General features: G+C 34.2%; 1 protein-coding gene and 1 pseudogene across 13 annotated transcripts in view; one reads left to right on the plus strand and one right to left on the minus strand.

Annotated features, from left to right (window-relative positions):
* Nucleotides 1-25787, minus strand: part of SYNJ1 (synaptojanin 1) — a 91336-nt gene that overhangs the window by 27859 nt on the left and 37690 nt on the right. For 7 of the 13 annotated variants that reach the window (XM_077879015.1, XM_077879014.1, XM_077879011.1 and 4 more), the window contains exons 8-21: nucleotides 25266-25362; nucleotides 23898-24067; nucleotides 22656-22737; nucleotides 20050-20202; nucleotides 16898-17063; nucleotides 14398-14421; nucleotides 11457-11648; nucleotides 9565-9649; nucleotides 4601-4741; nucleotides 4136-4328; nucleotides 3540-3698; nucleotides 2209-2365; nucleotides 1398-1515; nucleotides 1082-1297 (exon numbers count right to left, since the gene is read on the minus strand). In XM_077879015.1, coding sequence (XP_077735141.1) covers nucleotides 1082-1297; nucleotides 1398-1515; nucleotides 2209-2365; nucleotides 3540-3698; nucleotides 4136-4328; nucleotides 4601-4741; nucleotides 9565-9649; nucleotides 11457-11648; nucleotides 14398-14421; nucleotides 16898-17063; nucleotides 20050-20202; nucleotides 22656-22737; nucleotides 23898-24067; nucleotides 25266-25362 — 1953 coding nt within the window. The remainder of the gene's footprint in view (nucleotides 1-1081; nucleotides 1298-1397; nucleotides 1516-2208; nucleotides 2366-3539; nucleotides 3699-4135; nucleotides 4329-4600; nucleotides 4742-9564; nucleotides 9650-11456; nucleotides 11649-14397; nucleotides 14422-16897; nucleotides 17064-20049; nucleotides 20203-22655; nucleotides 22738-23897; nucleotides 24068-25265; nucleotides 25363-25787) is intronic. The other 6 variants (XM_077879013.1, XM_077879021.1, XM_077879020.1 and 3 more) reach the window with 2 other exon arrangements.
* On the plus strand, nucleotides 1852-1984 carry LOC144302108 (U4 spliceosomal RNA; annotated as a pseudogene).

Consider the following 25787-nt stretch of genomic DNA (forward strand, 5'->3'; position numbering starts at 1 on the left):
TCTTCCCAACTAGATTATAAGCAAGAATAGTCTTCAATTCTCCTCTGCTCTTCCACAGTACCTAATACAGAGATCTAGCATCCAAATAGCTATAAAACATACCTAAATGAGTAGATGAAAAGCACAGAAAGGAATCAAACCTCTTCCCCATGAAATTCAAACACATACATGTCATTCAGTCTCTCAAAAACTGCTGAACACTTGGAAGAGAACATTTTTTTAAACAAGGAAAGAAGCATCTGGTTCTGCAAAAGGCAGATGGTTAAGTCAAGCCGGAAATGAAGACTGGAATGGATGACTCCTGACTATTCCTCCTGTGGTGCTGTTTCTCTGTTAGCTGGAAATTAAATGTACTTAAAATTTCTTAAAACATCAGATTTCTTAAACTGAGGGAGGAAAAGTCACTCTGCTTTACTCCTAGCTCTCCTAACAAAAATAAAACAGTGATCGTAGCTCCATTTTTGCCATGGGGTTGTGTTATACATTAGATTGTATGGGAGTCTTAAGATACCATATCTAAATGCGTACATATTTTTGTCATCAATTGTTCACACAAACTTTTGTTACTCAATTGCAAAGCTTTCTAACCACAATTTAGTTTCAAAACCTATGAATCCTTTGAATAACATTTCTATAGTATGATATTCCTGTAGTTTGGAAATAAAAATACAGTTGACCCTTGAACAACACAGGTTTGAACTGCACATGTCTGCTTATGTGGATTTTCCCCGATACATACAGTACTGTGTTTGCTCTCCTCCTTATGATTTTAATAACATTTTCTTTCCCCTAACTTACTTTATTTATTATAAGGATATATGACATATAACATATAAAATATGTTAATTGACTGTTTACCTTACTAGTAAGGCTTCCGATCAATAATAGGCTCTTAGTTTTGGGGGAGTCAAACTTCTTAGTGGATTTTTGGCTGCCTGGGGGTGGTCAGTGCCCCCAAATCCCACACTATTCAAGGGTCTACTATACTCCTATGCTATTCAAACAATAAAAAGGTAATTTCTGATACAGAAAAATACTCATGAGTCATGAGCTGCTTTTGGACACTAAATATCTTACTCACCTTATGAGGATAACTTCACCAAAATTTGTAAACTGCTGCAGAAGCTCATCAATCAAAGCATCATCGAAAAAATTATTTTCTTGGACAGAACTTTTGATTGAGACCAATACTGTACCATCTGGTGGGCCCTGAACTGCGATTACTTCTTTATAAATGTTTTGCCTCTCTTCAGCTTCAACTTCAAATATATCTATATCAATCAGGGCAACGACAGGCCTTGAGGCATAAAGGAAGATGAGTGTGTTAGAAATGTTTAAGAAAGGATGTATTTCAAATAAATTTCAAGCACCATTAGAAGTACCAAGACTATTTAAACCTATGGTCAGAAGTCTTCAGCTCAGCTCTTCCATAGTGCAGCAAAGTGCCAGGAGTCCATGTGTACAGGATTTTGCTTCCATCTTGAAAACTAGCATTTAGAAGATCTAAATCTTCAGCTGTAGTCAGAAATAAAAAGTACAAACACACACACACACACAAGAGAAGCTACATGAGCATGACAGATCATGGGGAGCAAGGAGCTAGCTGCTTTGCTTTATTGGCCTCAGTCACCCAAGGCTGGGATGCCTGATACACTTGTTAGTCAGCAGGAAGTCTAGATACCTTTAAGTTAGAGAGGTGTTTTGGTTAAATTATCATTGTATGCTTTACTTAGTAAAAATTAAGGCTTTACTTCTGAGATTAAAGGCCTGTGACCATATAGTGTTTCATAAGTAATTCAACAGACAAATGGCAGTTCATTATATTTATGAACCATATTAGTTATTCAAATTAGCTTTGCGCAGTGGCAGTATTGTAGCCAATGAGGTTTATCCGAGGTGCGATTATTGCTGTTATTCAAATTAAAAACCTTCATTAGCACTCCATTGAGATTTTCATAAAAATTTCAGAAAAGTGTTTCCTTGTTTCTTTTTATATGAATTTATGTCACTGAAAGAAAATAGACTAAAAAATTAAATTTTTATAAACAAGTCTGAGAATATTTTAAAAATTGTTTTATATTTTATCTCTTCTATTCTAGAAACCTTTGTTGAAAAAAAGCAGCCCTCCTCCCTTAACATTTATATCACTCCCTTCTTCCTCCTAAAATTCGCATTAGCAAATTTAAATGAGGAAGTCCATGTCCGAACCTGATCTGTCAAAAGGCCACTTCCTTCTTCTCCAGAGGACACGGTCTGTCCAAGCAGGGGTGCGGCACTTTTCACTGGTGTCATAGTCGTCAGAAAACAAGTCATATTTGTATGTCGGAGCAAAGGTCACTTTTCCTTCTAAAAATCCTCTAAAAATCTAAAACAAACACACGCAAAGTAAATTATTTGAAAAAAAAAAAGTTCTGTTTTCATTCAGACAGCCATTCATTAAATGTTTATTATGCGGTGGAGATTCACACAAAATTTGTGTCCATTAGATAAACACTTCTAACTGAATGGAACAAAGGTTAAAAAAAAAAAACAAAAAACCTAGGACTTGTTCATGCCACTTGTTTGACCTTTGATTAAACAAAGTACAAAAATGTGAATAAGGGAATTCTATCAGGCCTTTGAGTTCTAAGAGACAATTAAAACTATAGTGGATTTTTAGAAATCATATAGTCTGACATCTAATTATCAAATGAGGAAGTAAAGCCTAAAAAGTTAAGTGGGGCCCAAAGTGTTAGAATTTAAATCACATGATCAGAAAGGAACCATTTCAAGTGGCCTCGATTACCTCTTACTTAAAAAAAAAAAAAAATTATTTTAACCTTTTAAAATTTTGTGGCTGTAAGTTTTAAAAAACAGGTTTTAGAAATCTTTAGATGATATTAGAAACAAAAGAATAAAGTAGATTTTCACGGGATCTTAAAGGCAAAAAACTGGCTCTAAAGACTAAGATTCTAAATTCACTACTATTGAAAAAAGAAAGAACCAAAAATGTATACTCTTCTACTTGAAGGTGAATGTTACAGAGGCTTACCATATTTTTCCTCCTGGGAAATATGTGTCTTTTTTCTTTTCTTTTTTTATTCTTTAAGGAAAGGTAATTCAGTGTATGTTAAACTAGAGACATGTATTTAAGTATGAAGAGACTCCAAGAGGGGCACCTGGGTGGCTCGGTCGGTGAAGCATCTAACTCTTGATTTTGGCTCAGATTATGATTTCAGGGTTGTGAGATCGAGCCCCACTGTAGGGCTCCATACCCAGGGCTTGGGATTCTCTCTCTCCCTTTCCCTGTGCCCTCCACCTTTTCTCCCCCTCTGAAAGAAAGAAAAGAAAAGAAGAGGAAGGAAAAGAAGAGAAAAGAAAAGAAGAGAAAAGAAAAAAGAGAAGAGAAAAGAAAAACTCCAAGAGAATTTAAAAAAGGTGGGGAGGACACTATGATTAAGGAAAGCATGTCTCGTAATAAACGTCCCCTTCTTCTCAACACAAGAATCTTCTTTTTTTTTTTTTTTTCAACACAAGAATCTTCTTAAATATGTATGTACCTGTCCAGCATTTTTTTGATTGATAAGCTGATCTCCTGCTATAAGAGAATCCCAATTTTGCTGTCTTATGAGCTCTTTAACTTCTTCATTAGGGAGATCAATCCGATAGTTGAAATCACCACACCAAAATACGTAGTCATGGGAAAACAGCATCCTTCCCTGAAGGCAAGGAGAAGGGATTTTAGGTTCAAAAAAGTCAATCTAAAAAATGTTTTACAACTATTTCTTTGCTTCAGATATGCTTGCCTTCCTCTGGCCAGGCCCTATTTATTTGCCCCGAGACTAGTAACACATGAAACAACTATTTAGGTGACCACTGTTGATGTTTCTAGGAACTATCTTAAATTTTTAAAAACTGATAGAGAATTAGGGATAAATTAAAGTGCATTTCAAAGCTTCATCTTCAGGGAACCTGGATGGCTCAGTGGTTGAGCATCTGCCTTTGGCTCAAGGTATGCTTCTGGGGTCCTGGGATCACGTCCCATGTCGGGCTCCCCTCAAGGAACCTACTTCTCCCTCTCCCTATGCCTCTCATGAATAAATAAATAAAATCTTTAAAAAAGTTTCATCTTCAAGAACAATCAGTAAGAGCTTACCATTGGAAAACTCAACTTCCGTGCAATTTCTACAAAATCTTCATTTCTTTCTTTGACTTGTGATTGCCCTGCAGCAAAGTGGCTACAGACGAAGCAGAGGCTTGTTGTATGGAATAGCATTCGGATTGCAACTGCTCCCTTATTTCCAGTGGCACCTCCCATTCCAGTCTTCACAGTATCAACTGCAACATCCCTTTAAAACAAAGGACTCTAAATCAAAGATCAGAACTTCCAATATTTCTGTGCACATAAGAAATTAGGAATGTCTATGACATAAATATAAAACTAACAGTTTGAGAACAAGGCTGGGCAACAATATGGTAAAACTATTAATGACTCTTTAATTAAAAACACATTTAAAACCAAGATTCAAGAGCGTTTTCTCTGAAGCAACAAACATTCCAGGTCTTTTTCTTGTTACATGATAGTAGGATGTAGCCTTCCAAGAGTGCAGTGTTTACTGACCTGATGAAAGGAGCATGCTGTGGTCTGATAAAAACAAACAGGCAGACGCCCACCAGCTGCTCAGAAGCCAGCAGCACATACTTGTTGTCTCTGGAGATGGTCTTCTGCAGTTCCACAGCCCAGAGCTTCTGATTGGTTGTGCTACCAGAAAATATTAAAAAGGGAATCTTTTAATAGACATTTACAACACAGCCTACTTTATAAGGCAATTGTCAAATATATCTTTATATACTCAAATTTCATAAGACTACATGAGATCAAACAATTATGAGATCCATACCAACAGTGAAATATTTATGTAGGCTATCTTTTGTTTCCTTTAAAAAGAAAAACCTAAAATTTAGCCAAAAGAATAACATACTTCAAAGTCTATTACTCCTTTACAAAGAAAATCTGAGCATACTTATCAAATGAGTGCTCACCATTTGAGTAATCTACAGTTGTACTTTTTCCTTTAGTTTTCATTAGGATAACAGAGAAGTACATGCTTCCAGACATGCTTTCCACCTTTTTATTTTCCATACTATAATTAATATCTTTTTAAAACTTATCATGGAAAATTTTAAACATGTACAAAAAAGAGATAATCGTAAGATATAGCACCATAAACTTATTACCTCGCTTCAACAAGTAACATTTTGGCAATCTTTTTTCTTCTATCTCTCCTCACTTGTGTGTGTGCTCATGTGTATACACATGCATGAACCTAGAATATTTTAAACTAAATCTAAGACACATGCCATTTCACCTATATATACTTTAGTATGCACCATCTAATGCAATGGACATTTTAATTTTTACATAATCACAATTCTATTAGGATTAGGTCATGGTCTCAAGGTTGTGAGATAGAGCCCCGCATTGGGCTTTGTGCTCAGCAGGGAGTCTGCTTGAGCTTCTCTCCTTCTCCCTCTGCCCCTTCCCTCTCTCATATAAATAAAATCTTCAAGAAATAAAAATACAAATAAAACAGGGTCCATACAGGGCCCACACAATGCATTTGCTTGTTATATTTCTTGAATCTTTAATAGTCTCTCAATCTTCCCAGATCCATCCCCTTTCTAATGCTATTTATTTTTTTAAGAAGTTGGGCCATTTGTCTGTGAAATGTTCAACAGTCTGGATTTGACTGATGTGTCTTCACAGTATCTTAACTTGTTCCTCTAACACTCGTATTTGCTTTAAACTGGTTAATGCAGAAGCTTAAGGAACCCATTCAAATTTATTTATTTGTTTTGGCAAAAATAACCTAATGGCAAATACAGTCACCCTTGCATCAAAGCAGGAAGTACCTAATCTCTGTGCTGTTAAACCTGATCTGCTATGCAGACTCTGACAATCTAATCAACTCTTTATAATGAAAAGTTCTCCCATTAATCCTTTTAAGGTTTTAGTGTCTATTGATCACTGCCATTACTTCATTAAGGGTTGCACAATGTTGATTTTATAATTTCAGCATTCCATAGGCATTTGCAGTAAGTTAGAATTCTTCTATAAAGAACTTTTCTCAACTATTCAATTAGTCTGAAACACAGTTCATACAGAGAAGGTAGCATAAATGCTGGGGTCTTTATAGATTTTCAGAGTAATAAGTCTGAATCTCCAAAGAATGCCCAAGAACCTACAAGGAGAGCAAAAGAGTGTGTTTTTATAGTTCCAGGCCACACACATTATAAGTGGTGAGCCAGAACATGACCTCACGCCCATTTATCTAATCTAACCCTGCCATACCGACCCCAAAATACAAATCCAGCACATGGATTCTCCTCTACTACCTACCATAATCCTACCACTACAACTTGGATTCTAAGAAGAGAATGATGACTTTCTTCTATTTATCCAGCTCACTTCTCAGGTCCAGTGAACCCTACCCGATCATTCCATTGAAACTGCACAACACCACATGGCTGACCCTCTTTACTTCTGTTTACTTTCCATTCCACTTATCATCTTCTACCATGCTACATATAAGCACATCTTGTCTCACTGTGACTTGCTTTATTGTGCTTCCCAGATATTGTGGTTTTTACAAATTGAAGGTCTGTGGCATTCCTGTGTAAGCAAGCTTATCAGTGCCACTTTCCCAACAGCATTTGCTTACTTCCTGTCTCTGTCACATTTTGATAATTCTCACAATATTTCAAACTTTTCTTATTTTTATTATATTTGTTATGGTGATTGATTACAACTAGTGGAAAGCTCAGATGGTGACCAGCATTTTTTAGCAATGAAGTATTTTTTAATTAAGGGGTGTTTGTTGTTAGTTACACATAGTGCCATTGCACAGTTAGCAGACTATAGTATAGTGTACACTTAACTTTTATATGCATTGGAATTTGACTAGGTTTATTGTCCTATTTGCTTTAGTGCAGTGGTTGAGAACTGAACCTGTAAGATCTCCAAGGTATACCTGTAACTTAGTTACTACAGTTATTGTTTATTGCCTGTCTGTTCCACTAGAATAGAAGATTCATGGAAGTAGGGGTTCTTGCCTATCTTATTTACTAATATATCTTTAGTACCTAGAACAGGGCTCAATAGATACTGGTTGAATGAATGAATAATCACTTTACTTCAGAATAATTTGATTAGGGGCACCTAGGTGGCTTAGTGTTTGAGCATCTGCCTTTGGCTCAGGGTGTGATCCTGGTGTCCTGGGATCAAGTCCCCGCATTGGGCTCCCCTCAGGGAGCCTGCTTCTCCCTCTGCCTGTGTCTCTGCCTCTCTCTGTCTCTCATGAATAAATAAATAAATTTTTTTAAAAAAGAATAATTTGATTAAACTCACTTAGACAACCAACTGAACAATTTGGTAGTAGAAACTGTAAGAGTATGTTCTATTTTAAGACCTGAATATCTGTTTTCTTTTTTTTTAAGATAGATTTATTTATTTATTCATTCATTCATTCATTCATTCATGAGACATTGAGAGAGAGAGAGAGAGAGGCAGAGACATAGAAAGATGGAGAAGCAGGCACCACACGGGGAGCCTGATGTGGGACTCGATCCCCTGACCAGAGATCATGTGCTGAGCCCAAGGCAGATGCTCAACCACTAAGCCACCCAGTCGTCCCTAAAGATTTTTTTTTAATTACTTGACAGAGAGAGAAAAAGAGAGAACACAAGCATGGATAGTGGGAGAGGGAGAAGCAGATTCCTGTGGAGCAAAGAGCTAGAGGCGGCATTCGATCCCAGGATTCCAGGATCATGACCTCAGTCAGAGGTAGACACCTAACTGACTGAGCCACCAGGTGCCCTGTAGACCTGAATATCTATTTTCAAAAAAGAGATTCCAAACAGCAAAATGAATGAAATTGGACTTCTACTTCCCTATATGAATGCTATTCACTGCAGCTAAGAAAAAAAATGTAATCGTTTGCAAGATTGATGACTATACCATACTATTTCAGCCTATAATTTTATTCTGAAAATCTTAAAAAATGTCACAGAAGATGGGCAACTGCTCATTTAAAAGCAAGCATACTTTATTAAAATAAAACACTCAAGCTTTAAGTTCCACTTAAGTAATTTGCATTTGTAATAAGATTTCAGAACAATAGTTCTCAAAGTGTGGCCTGGGGTTCCCCCAAATCAATGAGGTCAAAATTATCTTCAGAATACTACTAAGACTTTTTTGTCTTCTTCAGTGTTGACTGACATTTGCATGATGATGCGAAAGCAACAATGAGTAAAAGTGCTGATGTTGCAGATGAATCCAGACACCAAATCGTACTAGGATTACATCAGTCTTCACCACCATGCACTTACATTTAAAATATTATCATTTCACCTCAGAATATCCTTGTTGAAGCAATAAATGTTATCAATCTGATCAAAGCTCAGTCTTGAGTCCTATCTTTTTCATATTCTATGTGATGAATAGGAAATACACACAAAGCACTTCTGCACAGATGGTTAGAAAAGCACTGGATAGTTTGAGTTGAGAACTAACTGCCACTCTTTTCATGGAAAAGCATTTTTATTTGAAAGAACTAATGACAAACTATGGTTATGCAGACTTAGAAGTTATTTTGACAAATATTTTTCAAATGAGCCAACATTTTTAAGGGAAACAACCAATAGTATTTATTTCCAATGATAAAAGTTGAATTTTCCAGCAAAAATTAGAATTTTGGAAAACTTGAATCTGCTACTGTGATCTTGGCAGCTTCCAAATATTTGAAGAATTTGCTGATGACACTGTAACGAGACTAACCAATATGATGCTTTGATATACAATGAAATGTGTCAAAATTTGGAAAATTTATATAACTCAGTGAACTAATATTTTCAAAATGACCAATACATGATGTTTCAAAATCATGCAAGGGTAAAAAATAGACCAATGAATTTTAGTGTAACAGAACACAAAAACAAGTTCATTGATGTGGTTTCAGACTCCATATTGAACTAACCTTTAAGAAACTATTTGTTGAGCTTTGGTGTAGCATCAGAGAAGAAAGTATCTGAAAAGGCTATTAAATTAGTTCCATTTCCAATGAAATATTTATATGATTTTCTTCATACACTTCAATCAAAACAACATACTGCAACAGACTAATATAGAAGTAAATGTGAGAATTCAGCTGTTTTAAGTCAGATATCAAAAGACTTGCAAAGGGGTGCCTGTGTGGCACAGTAGATTAAGCGATCGACTCTTGGTTTTCACTCAGGTCATGATCTCAGGGCTTATGAGACTGAGCCCTGAATCTGGCCCATGCTCAGTGTAGAGTCTGCTTAAGATTCTTTCTCCCTTTCCCTCTATTCCTATCTCTATCTATCTATCTATCTATCTATCTATCTATCTATCTCTATCTAAATAAATAAATAAATAAATAAATAAATCTATATCTCTTTAAAAAAAAAAAGCACCTTTACATATATTATCTCAATCTATCTTTGTAACAACTACTTAGTTATCTGCATTCTATGCCCCTCAACTAGACAATTACTTTGCTGGCTTACCTTGCATTCACGATGTTTCCAGCATTTAACTCAACCATTTCTTCAAAACCAATTGCAAATATATCTGTTGGCTTACTTCTTTTATCTACAATTAAGCATCCAAGAAAAACTTTTAAAATACAGCCTTAGTCAATTGGCACCCCTCTCACCCACCCAGCACAACTAAGATCAACACCAGATCTCATGAAAGTCCTTTTTTGGGTTTTACATTTAACCAAATTCAAATTATAGGCAAAAAAAATGATTGGGAAAAGTTATTTTAAAGTGAGCTTATATTTAGGCCTAAGTTTGCTTTTTTAAGACTGTTATTCATCAAGATCCTTAAGTTCTTTAAGAAATAATTTTCAACAAATTCTCGCTAAAGTCTATACCAAGGGTATCAGAGAAACAAGCCACTTCTCAAAGGCTGAAGTGAATAGATATTGGATAAAGGGATTCTTCTGAAAAGGCACAAAGTGGCTGTGCCTATCTCAAATTAGATAACAGGAGGGATTTTTCACATCCAAATTTGAAAACCAGAGGCTTGACCTTTTCACTATTTCCTTTTTACTATTTTTCTACTATTCCTAGAAGAATCCAAGAAAATTAATAGAGATCGAGGGTTTAGATATGCCCCCCTGTTTCAGCCATTCGCTCTCTCCTAACAGACAAGTAAAGAGAGAGAACAGAAGCTACTTGAGATAAGCAGCCCAGGGGTAGTTGGGCGGCCCAAGTATTCAGTAATGAGAGTAGCTAGAAAAAGGCTTATAAATAATATGAATAGAGAAATAAAACAAAAATATTTATTGACTGCTAATATGTGCAAGGATTATGCATGCCTCGTCTCATTTGCAACACACTTTATAAGAGATTATTTTTGTCCTTTAGTTACAGAGGAGAAACTGAGGCTTTGAAGAACCTAAGGAACTTGCCCAGAAATTTACGCAGTATGGCACAATGACCCCAAAACAAACTGCCTGAGTTCAAATCCTGACTTGCCATTACCAACCATGACCTTGGGCAGGTCACTTCCTCTGCTATGTCTCAGTTTCCTTATCTGTGAAATCAGAATAATAATAGTGTCTGTGCAGGTCTGTTATGAGGAATAAATGACTAGATGTGCACACTTAGAGAACTGTGGTGTTAGCTGTTATTTTACTACTATTACTACTATTTACTACTATTACTACTACTACGTATTATTTAGTACTATTATACTACTACGTATTATGACAACTACGATTTCAATTAGGTTCAATATAAGTGAAAAGGAGAATTTTAATAAAAGTCTGGGGAAAATCTTAGGGTTTAAGATGTGACTGATTACAGGTAACTAAGAAAAGAAAATCTGTACCTCACAATTTTTTCTGTGTATGTCACCTTTAAACATAATACTTGCTAGATGTGTATCATTTGAAAAGGAATTCAAAGTGAATTTTAAAAAAAGAAGGCAGCCTTAAATTTATGATTCTAATCAATTCTTAAAAGCATCCTCAGCTCAGTGTTTGGTTTGGGCTATTAAGAGGTTGGTGGCTGAATGGCAACTGGGTTTTTACAAGGATAAATCAGTACTGTTAAGTTATAGAGTACCAACAAATGTCACAACCAGTTTTGTAAGATTTTTCAAAATCCACCCCAAATTTCTTATCTTTGTAATTAACTAGAGAACTAGATTTAAAAAATGAAACACACTAGGCTTAAGAAATTATCAATTACAAAATAAGCTTGCTTTGTGTCAGTTTAAAAGAACAGAACCAGTTTTTCTTATATGTGTGGTTACCTATAAAGATTTGGCCTTCATACTTATAAATCCAAGTTTCTTTTATAAGGTAATGCACATTGTGAGGTGTTTTATAGACTAATAAAATCACAGTCAGGATTTATTAAGTGAATCCCTACTATAAAAAGCAGACCTTGAAATTCCTGGATGCCAGCTAACTTAGGTGCATCAAGAAGCCAGTCGGTGAGTGTCTGATTCTTAAAAGCTATACTGCGAAACTGCTTCCCACCATTCACGTTCCAGGTTCCAACACATACTCGAATTTTCTTGGGCTTTGAATACTTGTAGAAATTCTCACACATGCTCTTTAGTACTTTGGAAGATGCTAATCAAAAACAAAACATAACAAAATTTTAGCTGCATTAAACCACTTTTAGAAATTGAGTTTTATACCTGAGAAATAATGCTTGGAAAGTACAGCTATCACCATACACAAACAAGCAGAAGATACATGCAGAGCCCAGCATAATGCAAGTAATCAACACAATTTTTTAAAAAATTTGACATTTAATACAATAGTCATGGTAAAGATGCTCTTACAAAATTATTGCAACAACGTAAAACATGCAAAACAGTTCTGTTTCAGTGAAGTAAGTATACCATTTTTATAATGTACAAAACTAGAGACTACATTTTTAGGAATATAGCGATTGACTTTCATATAACTTTCATTTGAAGGCTGGAAAAAAATAAACCTATTTATTTCCAAACAAAAACATTTAAGAACCCTTACACTTAAGAATCTAGCTACTGACAGGTCGCTTGAAGAAAAATGGCTCCCTGACAAAAATATACATTATGTATGCTAATGAGGCTTCAGAGATTGAAGTCACTATGAAATTCTTTCCATCTCAGAGTAGAAGCCAAAGTCCTTAACAATGGTCTACAAGGCACTAAACAACGTGCATCACCATTCTGTCCTCATCTGTCTTCCCAGCTGGCTCACTGCAAAGCTGCTGACTCCCTGCTGTTTCAGTAAGAGGCCTGCCTGGTCCTACCAGGCGGCCTCTGCACTGACTTGCATGGACTGTCTCCACTGCCTGCAGTATTCTTTCCTCACCACCTTCCAGTCTTTACTTTCCAGCAAGGCTTTTCCTCACCATCTTCTTAAAATCTGCATTCTTTCCCTAACCTTCCATTTCCCTTCCTTGTTTTATTTTTCTCTATAGCATTTACCACCATTTATAGACTGCGAGTTTTATTTATTTATGCTGTCACTGTCATCTCCTGTCTCAAGAGTGGAGACAGACATGGAGAAGATCCACAAAGGCAGAAATGTTGGTCTGTTTTGTTTACTGCAGTATCTCTAGTGACTATAGAGTGCCTGGTGCACAGTAAGTGCTCAGTAAATCACTGTTAAATGAATGCTCAATACATTCGGATCTTCAATCTCTTTCCTGCATATTTTTTGACTACCATCCATCTTCCTTCTAAATCACACTTCATTTTGATTAAATTAAATTCTCGGCACTTAATGTAGCTAGAACCTTAACAGGACTTCAATCTAAAAACAGAGAATGAATACTTAATTGGTACTTAACTGGTAAGAGGAAAAGGAAATCACAATGATTCTCACCTTTTTATTATTCTCTATCAATGATTTTATTATTATTAATTATTTTATGATACTAAGAAACAGCAGACTTGTGAGAGAATGAAAGTGAAAAGGCAAATAGCATCCTAATATTAGAATGAAAATAGTTTGACCTGTGAACCTTCCGAGGGAACTGCTGTAGATATAGGGCCCATCCCACTGTTTCCAGGGACAAACATGTAGACTTCTAGTCTCTTGCTATTTGATCTGATTACTTGTATAAGGTGTTGGGTGGTAATGGAAGCAGATGATTTGCTCCGGTCTTTGGTATAGTTAATTGAAAGCTGGCTGTACCTAAAGAATCATTCTCTGTCTTTAGCACTGCCATTGCTATTATTATGAAAACTGCCTCTGTGATCCATTCTATATCAAAACACAAGTTCTGAAATGATTTAACAGCTTAAAATACTCAGCAAGACAAATAATGAATTGTGTGAAAACATGTTGCCATGTTGTGTGAATAAAGTCAAATCGGTTTATAAATGGAATAAGGCATTTTAAAAATTTTCTAGTGTATTCTTAACAGGCACCTTAATGTGCAGAAAGAAATGAGTCTGTGTTCAAGAAGATGTCCATTCCTAAATGCCATATCATTTCAGAAAATGGATTTCATTACCTAACTCAAAAATATATCCAAGTGCTCTCTTCAATCCTTCTCACAAGAATAACCAATAATGTCTTAGAACATTCTAAACAGTAAATAAGCAAAACAAATCTCAAGTGATACCAAATCTTAAGTGAAGGGAAGAAGAGATGTCTTTTCCTGCTAAATTTCTGGAAAGAGTTTAGCCTTTTTTTTCCTTTTTCCTGATTCATATTTAAGGACAAGTTCATGAATCTTGTCCAGAAAAGGAAGGCATGAGATTCTTAGAGGTAGGAAATGTGAGAAAAATAATGACCTTTAGGTCCTAATTACTTAACTCCTCTAACTTGGTTAGCAATCTTGATGCTTTTTAAAAGAGTTCAGATCACATTTTAGTGCAGGTCTTATGGTTACAAAAAAATAATTCCTCCATTGTATGAGAAAACAAGTCAAAGCTTTTTCAAATAATAACGTGTGAGAAATGCTGCTGAACAATCATCAATAGCACAGATAGTACTCCGAAATTAATCCCAAGTAGCCTCGTCTGGGTTTTTTCCATTAGCCTATTAAGAGTATAAGGTAGAACACTAACAATGTTTGTTCAATGAAATATAAAAGTGAAAATAAAACTAGATGAGCTATATTTAATTAGAATTAAGCATTTGCTACAGGAAGATAGACAGCATTACATATTTTCTTCTAAATGAGGTACTTAGTTTTCTCAACCTTAAAATTTTTTTCTCAGATTAAAACAAGATATTAATTTATCCTGTTAGAATCTGAGGGCAAAATAAGAGAAAGTTTCCATTTATATGGCTCTCTATATTTACAATACCAACTTTAGAAAAAAATAAAGAAAAATTTGCTTTTATTTACAGATCAGTTTCTATACTGTACCTGACTGTAATGTCTGTTCAGAAACTATGGATGCATCAAGAAGAAAACAAAGAATCATTAGTAAAACAACAAGTTACAATTAAAACCTAGAGTGTCATGACAATACATTCTAAGATGGCCTCATTTTTTTCTTTTAAGTCAATTTGATGCCTTTCGGACACCAAATATTAGAAATATATGACAATATCTGATGCAAACCCTCAGCATCTTAGAAAGATCCTACAGTGATTCAGTAATGTCCAGAGTTTCAATCAGGAAGTCCTTAGCCTGCTTTTCAGACTGCTCCTGTGTTTGTGTGTGCGCATGTGTACATGTGCACATACATGTGAGGGAGAGTACAAATCTGAAAACCTACTGAAATAGAGGATATTAAGCACATGAAAGATACTACCCTAATATCTACCTTTTAGTATTCTTTCTGGGACTCAGTTGATAAGTACAATCAGTTCAGTTATAATAAAACTATATACATTCCAAAAAATAATCATGCAGCGCCGAAATATACAAATTCCAATAGCCACAGAGCTTAGGGGGAAAATGGGTTTAGGGCACAGCACTCAAAACCTTCCAACAGAGACATACTAAAAAAGATGGGAACCTAATAAAAATAGTAGTACAGTTTTACACTGTTAAATAGCTTGAGAGGTATGAATTTAAGTATAGCACTTTGTGTTGAAAAAGACCTGAAGTTTGCTTGTAGAAGTGGGCATCAGGAGGTAGAGCTTGTAAGTAAGCTGACCCTTGAACACACAGGTCTGAAGTGCACCAGTCCAATCAATATGTAAATTTTTTTCAATAACTACAATGTTATAAATGTATCTTCTCTTCCTTGTGATTTTCTTAATGTTTTCTTTTTTCCAACTTATTTTATTGTAAGAATACAGTATATACTACATATAACATACATATAACATATATAACGTGTTAATTAACTGTTTATGTTATCAGTAAGGCTTATAATCCATAGTAAGTAATTAGTAGTTAAGTTTTTGAGGAATCAAAAGTTATACATGGATTTTCGACTCTAGGGGTGGGCACCTCAAGCCCTGTGTTGTTCTAGGGTCAACTGTAATTGTGAAAGATGGAAGACGGTTCTCTAAAATTGGGATGGTAATTGGTAATACCAGATGTGAATGGGTACATCTCATAACACATGTGGGGAACTGAGGTAGAGAAAGGTTTTAAGTGTATGCATTAGTCTATGTGTGCTTTGTATATTTCTACTCCTCTAAATTCTGCTAGGTGAAACCATTCATAAAATAATGCAGAACTGACATTATGCTCCAAATGTTCCCTCGTAGAGCGTCCATGTTGGAACAAATTCCCATTCTCAGAAGCATTATAGCGGAACTGACTGTACTTCTTTTTAAGCATATTTAACACATAGTAAAATGTGCAAGGATATTAAAAAAAAACTTATGATCAGGTTTGGGAATTCTTAACTTCCTTGCTTCTCCTCTTCAATTGTTTACTTTCAATTGTTATTTAGTAATGCCTCCATATCAAAGTAGGCACAGGAAAGAAGTGGTAAAATGCAAATTGGCCAAGTCTCCACTGCTGGGAGCCAGGAAGAAAGCCTGAAGTTAAAAGTGGTAGCTAAGATCAGACTTTTTTAGAGCTTTACTAGGGTCTCAGTCTCCCAGCTAACTGTAATCAACTACCAGTGCCATGCAGAATTCTGGAAGAATCCATGATAACCTATTTGACCAAGTAATTATCCAAGAGTTCATCATCTGACGGGGAACAATATCTCTTACATGGACAGGGAAAGGTTTGGTTTGGGGATAACAGAGAAGTAAAAATGCTCAAAGTGCTGAAAAGTTAAGACAGAAAAAATATGGAATTAAGGAAGTTAATTCACTAGTTCTACAATAATGCTGTTTTCCTGTGATACTAAATACATACTCAATGATATGAGCTCAGATTCATTTGATTTTAATAAAAGACTCAAAGATTAAAAGCCGCCCTGAAAGCCATATATTTATGTCAAATATTAAGCAATATTCTAAATTATTAATTCATATGATTTAATGCTTGTTCAAACAATAGCAAGATAAGATCAAGTTATAGAAATCTGGGGTTAGAAATTAGCAAAATAACCAATATAGGTACTATTTTTTTTCAATAAAGCATTTGTTTTCTACATAATTAGGTTATTAGATGTCCTGTTAAAAGGACTAAGTGAATATTCTATGAAATTCTGCCTTAGATATAGCAATACTTAAACCATATACCCCCTAATTATAGCTGTAAAGGAAAACATGCATGGGCCTCATTTTATAGTTTAGTAATACCATTGATGATAAAAACATTTCAAAAAAGATCAATTTCCTTTAGAGAATACAATTTTAAAAAATTACATTAATAGAAACTTCTCCCATAACTATTTTAATCAACTTGATCTAAAAAAATATTTATGTAAATAAATTTACATTTATTTCTTGGACTTTTAGAAGGGATATAAACAACATAAAGTAATCAAAATATAAAGTAGGCATACCACGCAAACTTCCTGTAGTTAGAAGTGCTCGAGCTTTGTCAGCTAAATCACTATTTAGAGTATTTCCCAGTAGTAAAACATCTATGGCCTCTTGCTTGGAGCTGTCAAAGAAGTTATTCTGAATCGTTCTAGTAACAGAACGAGCACCATCTTTTAACTTTCCAGCCTGTTGGGGAAAAAAAAAAAAAGAGCATGGATTTTTGTTATAAATAGTGTTGATTTTACTCACTAGGCATTCGGAAACTTTAAACCAGTTTTAAATGACTTTACTGCAATAAAAAGGACCTAATCATTCTATTTTGAATATCATATCGTCTTATTAAAATGGCTCAAGATGTCATTGTTTCTTCCTTTTGCGTAAGAGCTCTGCACAAAAAGATGTCAGAAAAAAAAAGCTCAATACTATAACCCCATCCACTAATGACATCGAGAGCTGTATATGTTTAAAATTGTTTACTATAAAGGAAATAAAGTGAAGTGTACTTATTTAAAACAAGAAAATTACTTTTTACACTGTAACTTTCAGAATTGGGGATGGCATGGGTGGGTGAAAGCAGAGGAGATCAAGGAGGATATGGTGTACTCACATGCTCTCAGAAAAACTTCAAAGTACTTTAACAGAAAACTAAAATTGGAATTGTTCCTAAATAATTCACATTAGTTAAAACCAAGACTGAATGAACACACGAATGAAGGACTAGTCTAAAAAGAAATTTATAATTACAGTTCATAAATAAATATTAAATGCAAACTAGTTTTTATATCTTAGGTCATTTATTTATGTAAATATAAATAATAAAAATAATAAACTGAAGCCCATTCCTACAGTGAGAGAGTTGATTATAGCTACTTTTTTGAGGACAGCTGATACACAATGTTATATTAGTGTAAGTGTCTAAAAGTGATTTGACAAGTTTATGCACTATGTTGTGTTCACTACAAGGGTAGCTACCTACCATTTGTCATTATACAATACTATTACAATACCATTGACTATATTCCCTATACTGTAGCTTTTATTCCCATGACTTATTCATTCCATAACTGGAAACCTGTATTTCCTGATTATAACTTTTAATGAATACATATTTTACTTAGCATGTTAGTTACCATAAAGATTTCCTTCCCTCTTACATATTTAACGACTGTTTAGAAAAAAAAAAAAAACTCTTGCCTTTTAGAAAAATACGTGTTTGTAATATATAATTTTCATTCCTTAGAGATTAGTAATTTGAAATGTCTTCCACATGACAACACAAACAAATTACATTATTTGAAAAGACACTCACCATTCATATTATCAGGCAATTAATCAAAAGGAACCCAGAGAAAGGAAAAGAAAGAGCAGTTCAGATGTTAGAGTTTAGTTCAATTCAGGCTATATTTAATACATGAAACTTCATTTCTATTATGTTAGAGACAAAAGACCACTGAAAATATATGTAACCTCTGTATATATATATATATATATATATAGTCTTAGTCACTCCAGAAACAAGAAGACAGAAGAACATAAAAGAATATTTTAAGCAACAGTTGTAAAGAATCGAGTTTTAACAGTAAGACTTAATATTTTCTATTTTAAAGGAATAATAAATGAGGTTTAACAATTTCAGGTTTTCAAAAAATAGGGCCCATTTAAGAAGCAAATATTTGTAAATGTCAACAAAATCACTTCTGTGAGTTGAACAAAAGAAGCTTTGCAGGTAAGGCCAATACCTCTGAACAGAGAGAGGCATGGCATTTTATGAGACATAGAAGAGGAAAAAGATTTAGACATTAAAAGAAGACTTAGAGGGATGCCTGAGTGGCTCAGTGGTTGAGTGTCTGCCTTTGGCTCAGGTCATGATCCCGGGGTCCTGGGATCAAGTCCCAGATAAGGCTCCCTGCAGGGAGCTGCTTCTCCCTCTCCCTATGTCTCTGCCTCTCTCTGTGTGTCTCTCATGAATAAATAAATACAAATCTTAAAAAAAAAAAAAAAAAAGACAACAACAACTTAGAGATGCAACAACTTAGAGATGATGCAACAACTAAGTGCAACAACTTAGAGATGATGAATGGTTTTCAAAGAACTTCAGGTACTGTTCTGAGGAGGCTAGAGAACTATAAAAATGATAAATTCCTTATTTCTACACCTGAGGTAATCTGAAGAATTGTAGGAATTTAAAAGTTAATAAAATCCAACCAAGAACAGAAGGCTTAAAAAGACAGTATGTAAATATATAAAATAATGAAAAATATCTCTAGTATGCTTTCAACATCCCTTAATACTAGAAGAGAAAGTGATCTGTAGATAATGCCAGTAATTAAAAAGTAACGATAAGGCACTGAATTATAAGTAAGTCCATCTCACACCTCGGTACATTTTGATAGCCTCCTTTTCAAGGTAAGATAAATAAAAGAATAGAAACTTAATAACCAAGCTCTAAAGGTATTGGGCATATAGTAAGTGCTGCATAAATTGTCAAGGGACTTGTTCATCCATCCAGTAATTTGTCACAATTCTAATTAAACAGTAGGCACTGCATCAAGTGCTAGGAGCACAAAGCCAAATGTGATAGAATCCTTTATTAGGATGACTATGGTTAAAATAAGTCATATTTATAATCCAAATAAACAACATAAAAAGTAAAATAGATATGTAAGGGAAAATCATGAAAAAAATTCAAGCAATACATACATAGGCCTAGTGGATTATCACTAAATGACTAAATACAACATATGTAATGCCCCCCAGACCGAAGGAAATAACTCTCTTCCATCCAATGACTAGTATTCGCTACAGAAGGAAGTACTAAAGAGGATATGAAGGTATGATAAAATAGAATTCTGAAACAGATACCTAAAAAACCCAACTATTAATTAATTTTTTAATGATTTAATTATTTTAGAGTGAGAGTGTAGGCAGGGGAGGGGCAGAGGGAGAAAATCCCAAGCAGATTCCCTCTTGAGCGTAGAGCCTACAAGGAGGGGTGTGTGTGTTGGATCTCAGGACCTATACGATCATGACCTGAGCCAAAACCCAGATTTGATCGCTTAACCAACTGAGCCACCCAGGCGCCACCAATTATTAATTTAAAAAGAGATGATTTAAAAGCTTATTAAAAGGAAAATAAAGACATTTTATAACATTATGATAAATCTATATCTACCTTAGCCTTTCCTTCAAGAGCTCCAGTCCCTGCATATATCTTACTGATGGAATCACCATTCACAGACCACATTGACCGAAAAACTTCTTGAAAGCGAGTCACCAACTGAGGCTTTTCAGCCAAGCCGAGAGCTTCCAGCTGTTTAGCTAGCATCTAAAACAGCAAGAGAAACTTTTATTTTTTTAATTTATTTTATTATTTTTTTAATTGAAGTTCGAGTTGCCAACATATAATACCCAGTGCTCATCCCTTCAAATGCCTCCCTCAGTGCCCGTCACCCAGTCACCCCATCCCCCCACCCAAAGAAGAAACTTTTATAAGTATATTAATACATTGTGATGTGACTTTTTAAGAACTACAAGAATCAAAATTTATAGTTTATAGCACTACATGGGACTAGATTCTGAAAATCTACCAGTTTACCAAGCTGTGTTCTGTCTCACCATTTCAATTTTAAAGTAAATATCACATCAGTGAAGCTTACAAGTACCTTAATATTCCCATATAGCAATAAGAACTTCTTTCTGGTTAAATGATAAAATTAACCTTATTAAAAAAAATTAACCTTATTAGAATGCCTCTATAAATCAGACTGGCTTACCTTGTTCACTAAAAGAACTGATTATTCAACTGCATGCAATAGGGCACAGAAAATATCTACCTAGGTTATTTAAATATATATAGAAATAACTAATTTTCTTTATTTTTTGGATTGGTTTCTACACATTTGGGTGATTAAAATCAGGAAATTATGAGAAAAGTAGAGTTGCTCTTGAACTGTCACAGAATTAAATAAATTAGTCCTATTTCTGAATAAAGTCATGACCGTCTGATTTAATGCATAAAATCTATATTGGCAAAGTCTATAAAGGGAAACTAGAGGGGAAATACATCATGCAAGAATGTATGGTCTTTAGGCTACCACAACTCCTTCATCATAGATAACAATAAACGTGTTTAGAAGAGTCATTGGTCTTTGTATGAACTTTGGCCTCTGACAGTCAAACCAATGCATAATTCTCACCCAGTCTATGTTTTATTTGGAATCCAGTCATATTTTATGCCTTGTGTTTTTACTTACCTCCTTCCCGTTTGTGTTTCTTTTTATCTATAAGTATCACGATTATCCATATTTATAGAGAGATTAAAAAAAACTAAAATAATATAAAAAAACCACTAAACTAGGTTCATTTGATTACCTAAGGACTGATCCAGAGCTGTTCTTCATTAGTGTGAAGAAAACAATATTAGCCTCCAGGACCTCCTTTATCATTTATGGGTCCCTCTCTTCAAGGAAAAACTAACTTTCACTCCTAGTTTGGCTTTGCCTACTAGCAGTAAATTTCGTAACCAGGCAACCAATTGCTATTTTAGAGGGAGTACACTCTCACACCTAACTACCAACAGTGGATAGTCACCTAACTCAGATTCTGAGAACTAATACTTGTTATACGTTTCATGAAGACTTTTAAATAAACATATTCAGCCACTTAAAAACACAACTCAAAACAAATCCAAGCCATGTGGTAAATGCCATTCAAATGACCAAAAGCTTTTCACTTTTCTTGTCTCTGTCATATTTTCTATATAAACTATAATGATAAGACTCAATGATAGAGTTTTTAAAAAGGCAAAACAGTAAAATTCATTTAGCTACATAAGGCTGCATTTCTGTAGCAGAGAAGAAATGCAGAAGAACTCTACACCCTGTGTTCTGCTTTTTGAGATAGAAAGGACCTCAGCTGCAAAATAACTAATTAACCAATGTCCTGGCCAAATTTAAGATCATTATCTAAAAGAAGTAAGAACATGTTATTTCCTATTCCTGTTTTTATAGTATTTGAGAACGATGCTAAGTTCCTATGTAAGTAAATGAAGACCCAACGGCAGCCTTATGACCCCTATTGCTGCATAACAGGAAAGACTTAGAAAGCTCAGCATTGTAAGTTTGTCATATAGTTGAGACTATATTACACTGAATAGCATAGGTGGTAAAGGAAAAGTTTTAAACAAAGACGGTTACAGAAGCCGAGTCTCATTCACTTTCATTCTCACTAACAAAGACATTTTCACTGATCCTGGTTTTTGTAGCTACTGATTTGAATACCATGCAAATTGTACTGGGTTACAGACTCTCAAAACTATAATCCGATAGATTTGCACATGTGGAAAAGATCCTCCCCAATTCTGAAGAAATTACACAAAGAACAAAGGCCAATATATAAACATTGTGTGTGTGTGTGTGTGTATATACCCATATCTATATATATTTTATTCTTCCAAAAGGCAAAAGAAGTAATTATTGGAATAGTATAAATAGCAGTTTTTAAGGGAAAGTGAGGGAAAAATACAGTGAAATATCACCTATCTAAAAAGAGTATTTGAAACAAGTAAGGGAATTATTTAAATGAAAAGGAATTTTTTTTTTTGGGGGGGGGGGGACCCAGTAAGAGAAGAAACGCCTTTACTGAAGCATAATTTCATTTTATGAAAACCAGTAAGAAACATGAATATTACAAGAACATTGAAAGAAAAGAGGCTTTTGATACAAGTCACATACATACATACATTTCAACTTTTTTTTTTTTTTTTTTTTTTTTTTTTACCTCTAAGCCAAGGAATGCCTGCACACTATTTGTTCTATCAAGACAGTCCAAGCAGTTTGTTCGAACAGTACCACTCTGGCATCTGCAACAAATTCAGTAAAGTTTAACAGCTAGTTTCAAACAAAAATAATGAAGCTAAAACAAAATGAGAAAAACTAAGGTGATTAAAATATAGCATCTACTTTCTATCCCCAACTTTTTATTACCACAATTTCAAACACACAAAAAAGATGAAGGAATTTTACAGCAAACATCTATAATACCCACCATCTAGATTCTACAACCAGTCATCTTCTGTCATATATTCTTTTTCACATATCTGTTTTATCTACACCCACTTATTTTTAATTAGGTCAGTAGTCAGGAGCTAAATATGTATTCAGATTTATAATCCCATAGCTCTTTGCACATAAAAGATAAATATTTATGGAAGAAAATTTAAAAACCTACGATCTGTTCTCTCTACTGACCTTTACAATTTCTATGGCATTGATGCTAAATATTTCACAAATTGAAAAAAAATGAAAGTTTGAGCTTTATCCACTAAAGTTTACCTCATCCTATACTCTGATCTTAATTTTTTCAATACTTATTTTCCTCCTCTACTTCATAATAAAAAACTGAAGATTTAAATTATACTAAAGCAGACAATAAGCAATGTCTTTCACTTCTATTGGCATTTTTAAACGTCCTTACTGAGGTGAAGAAATAATGAAGATGGTTAATGGTATCTGTGCCTCCCAACACTGGGAATGTCAGCATGATGAACTTGGTTTAAGAGAAAAATAGTGTTAATAAAATTGCAGCTTGCAGTTAAAAAAAAAAAAGAAATATTAAAAGATTAGTTTAAAGAGAGAAGTGGGAATACCTCTCAGAGCATGAGGTCTGGAGCCAGATAATCCTAGCTCTAACACTTCTTAGCTTTGTGATTTGGGCAAATTATTGCCTATGCCTCAGTCGCCTCAAATGTAAATGGAGATAATATAGTACCTACTCCTACAATTGTTGCTATAAATAGATGTAAAGACTACGTACACTACCTGGCTCATAATATGTGCCCAATAATATAAGCTATTATTAATATTACTTGTTCAACTGTAAAGAAAAACAAGCCTAAAAATCAAGTATAATATTTTATTTTATTATAAACTTTGATATAAAGAAAATTTAAAAGTTCAATGTTAAGAATAACTTTTACAATAACCAAAGTGCCAACTCAAAGAAAAGAGAAATAGAGCAAACCTTTGGACTTCACTTCCATTGAAATAAAAAAATCCATAATCTACAAACTTTTGGACTTGAGGTTTAAGAACACTATGCAATTTTTCTGCCTTTCCTCCTTTAACCATTTGATGATAGTCAAAATTCACCATGTGGATATCAGCAACGTGTTCAGAAGCTTTCAAATGACTCTGAAAGTAAAAAAGGCAAATACTCATCTAAATGTTAACTAAATATGACCTTACCAAGTAACATTAAAACAGAACCTTACATTTTATTTTTTTATTTTTATTTATTTTATTTTTATTTTTGGAACCTTACATTTTAAATTTAAAGCTCAGCATTGTCCCTCGAAACCTCACTGATCGCACACAAAGCTTGCATCAATACTAGCAGTAAAATGGAAAATTACTTGCTGATATCCAATAACATCTTTTTTTGTAAAAGCTCACACATTGCCCCCGAGAGATGAGGTGACATAATTAACATCAGAGAACTTAAATAATATTCTCATCTGGTTTAGAAAATTAAAAATTATTTCTAACCCTAGCACTTCATTTTTTACAATGTATCTGTTATAGAATCTCAAAATAAAGTAACTGATTTCAGACAAAACCTATTAAAGACTTAAAAATTCATTTTTTATAATATAATATCATTCAAGTGTTTTAAGTCATTCTCTCAAGTATAATCTGTTTATTAACAAGATTTATTTCACAAACTTAAAACAGAACAGTCACATAATTAAGTTACTTCCAGACTTCATTAGATTGAACTTCAGAAAATACTCTCAAACCATTTTTAAGCTTACAATCTTATTACACCATTATTTACATTAATTCATTATTGATTCAATAAGTATTTATGAAGAATACTTTGGTTTTAGAAGTTGGACATATAAAAAAAAAGAAGTTGGACATATCTTTGGATTCTTTTTTACTCGAAATTCTCAGGTTTTCTCTCATCAATACAAGAAGGCATAGCCTTGCAGTTATACAAATGCATTATTCACCATTTCATTTCAGGTTTAAAACAATGACGATGGTTTCTAGGAAATAGGCAAGGCAATGAACAGATGAAGGAGGAAACTGCCTGGTATCTTTTTATCAGTGACAGATGAATATTTTTCAGAGGGGAGGATATTCTTCTGCTTCTCCACAGCATAAATAAGCATATTTCAGAAAACAGCTTCAATTGCTTTGAAAGCTTTCCATATCCCAATTTCAGCAACATTATACAAGACTGTTTCTTAGTAGCCCAAAGAGGTAATGGTTCCAACAAGTACCCAGTCTTTTTCTAGAAAGTAATTTCATTATTGTATTATATTATTTTTAAATATTGTTCTATATGTCTGTGGGCCAGAACAGAAGAAAAAATGATCATGCCTACCTGGAAAGCCTTACTTAGCATATGTTCACCTTCCTTAGATCCAAGCAAATTTACTATTATTTGTTTACCATATAAATTCTTAAGTGTTCTAAAATGCCTATTAAAGAAAAAAAGAAATAAGCATGTATCAAGTGATAAGCTTAATTTTTAAAAAAGATTTTATTTATTTGACAGAGAGAAGAGAGAGAGAATGAGTACACAAACAGGAGGAGCACCAGACAGAGAGAGAGGGAGGAGACTCCCCACTGAGCATTGAGCCAGAGGTGGAGCTCAATCCCAGGACCCTACGATCATGACAGAGTCAAAAGCAGATATTTAACCTACTGAGCACAGGGGCCTGTAAGCTAATTTTTTTTTTTTTTTTTTTTTTGGACAATCAGAAATCCATTAAATAGAAACTTCAAGGCAGTTTTCTAAACTCCTAGAATTGGCAAAACTGGATACAAATTCATTGCACCAAATCATTCTTCTCAAAACTCTGAATTTATGAAAATTCAGTTAATGCCCATTTCCTCTGATTCA

Source organism: Canis aureus, chromosome 30 (assembly GCF_053574225.1).
Source record: "Canis aureus isolate CA01 chromosome 30, VMU_Caureus_v.1.0, whole genome shotgun sequence".
In the NCBI taxonomy this organism is placed as follows: domain Eukaryota; kingdom Metazoa; phylum Chordata; class Mammalia; order Carnivora; family Canidae; genus Canis; species Canis aureus.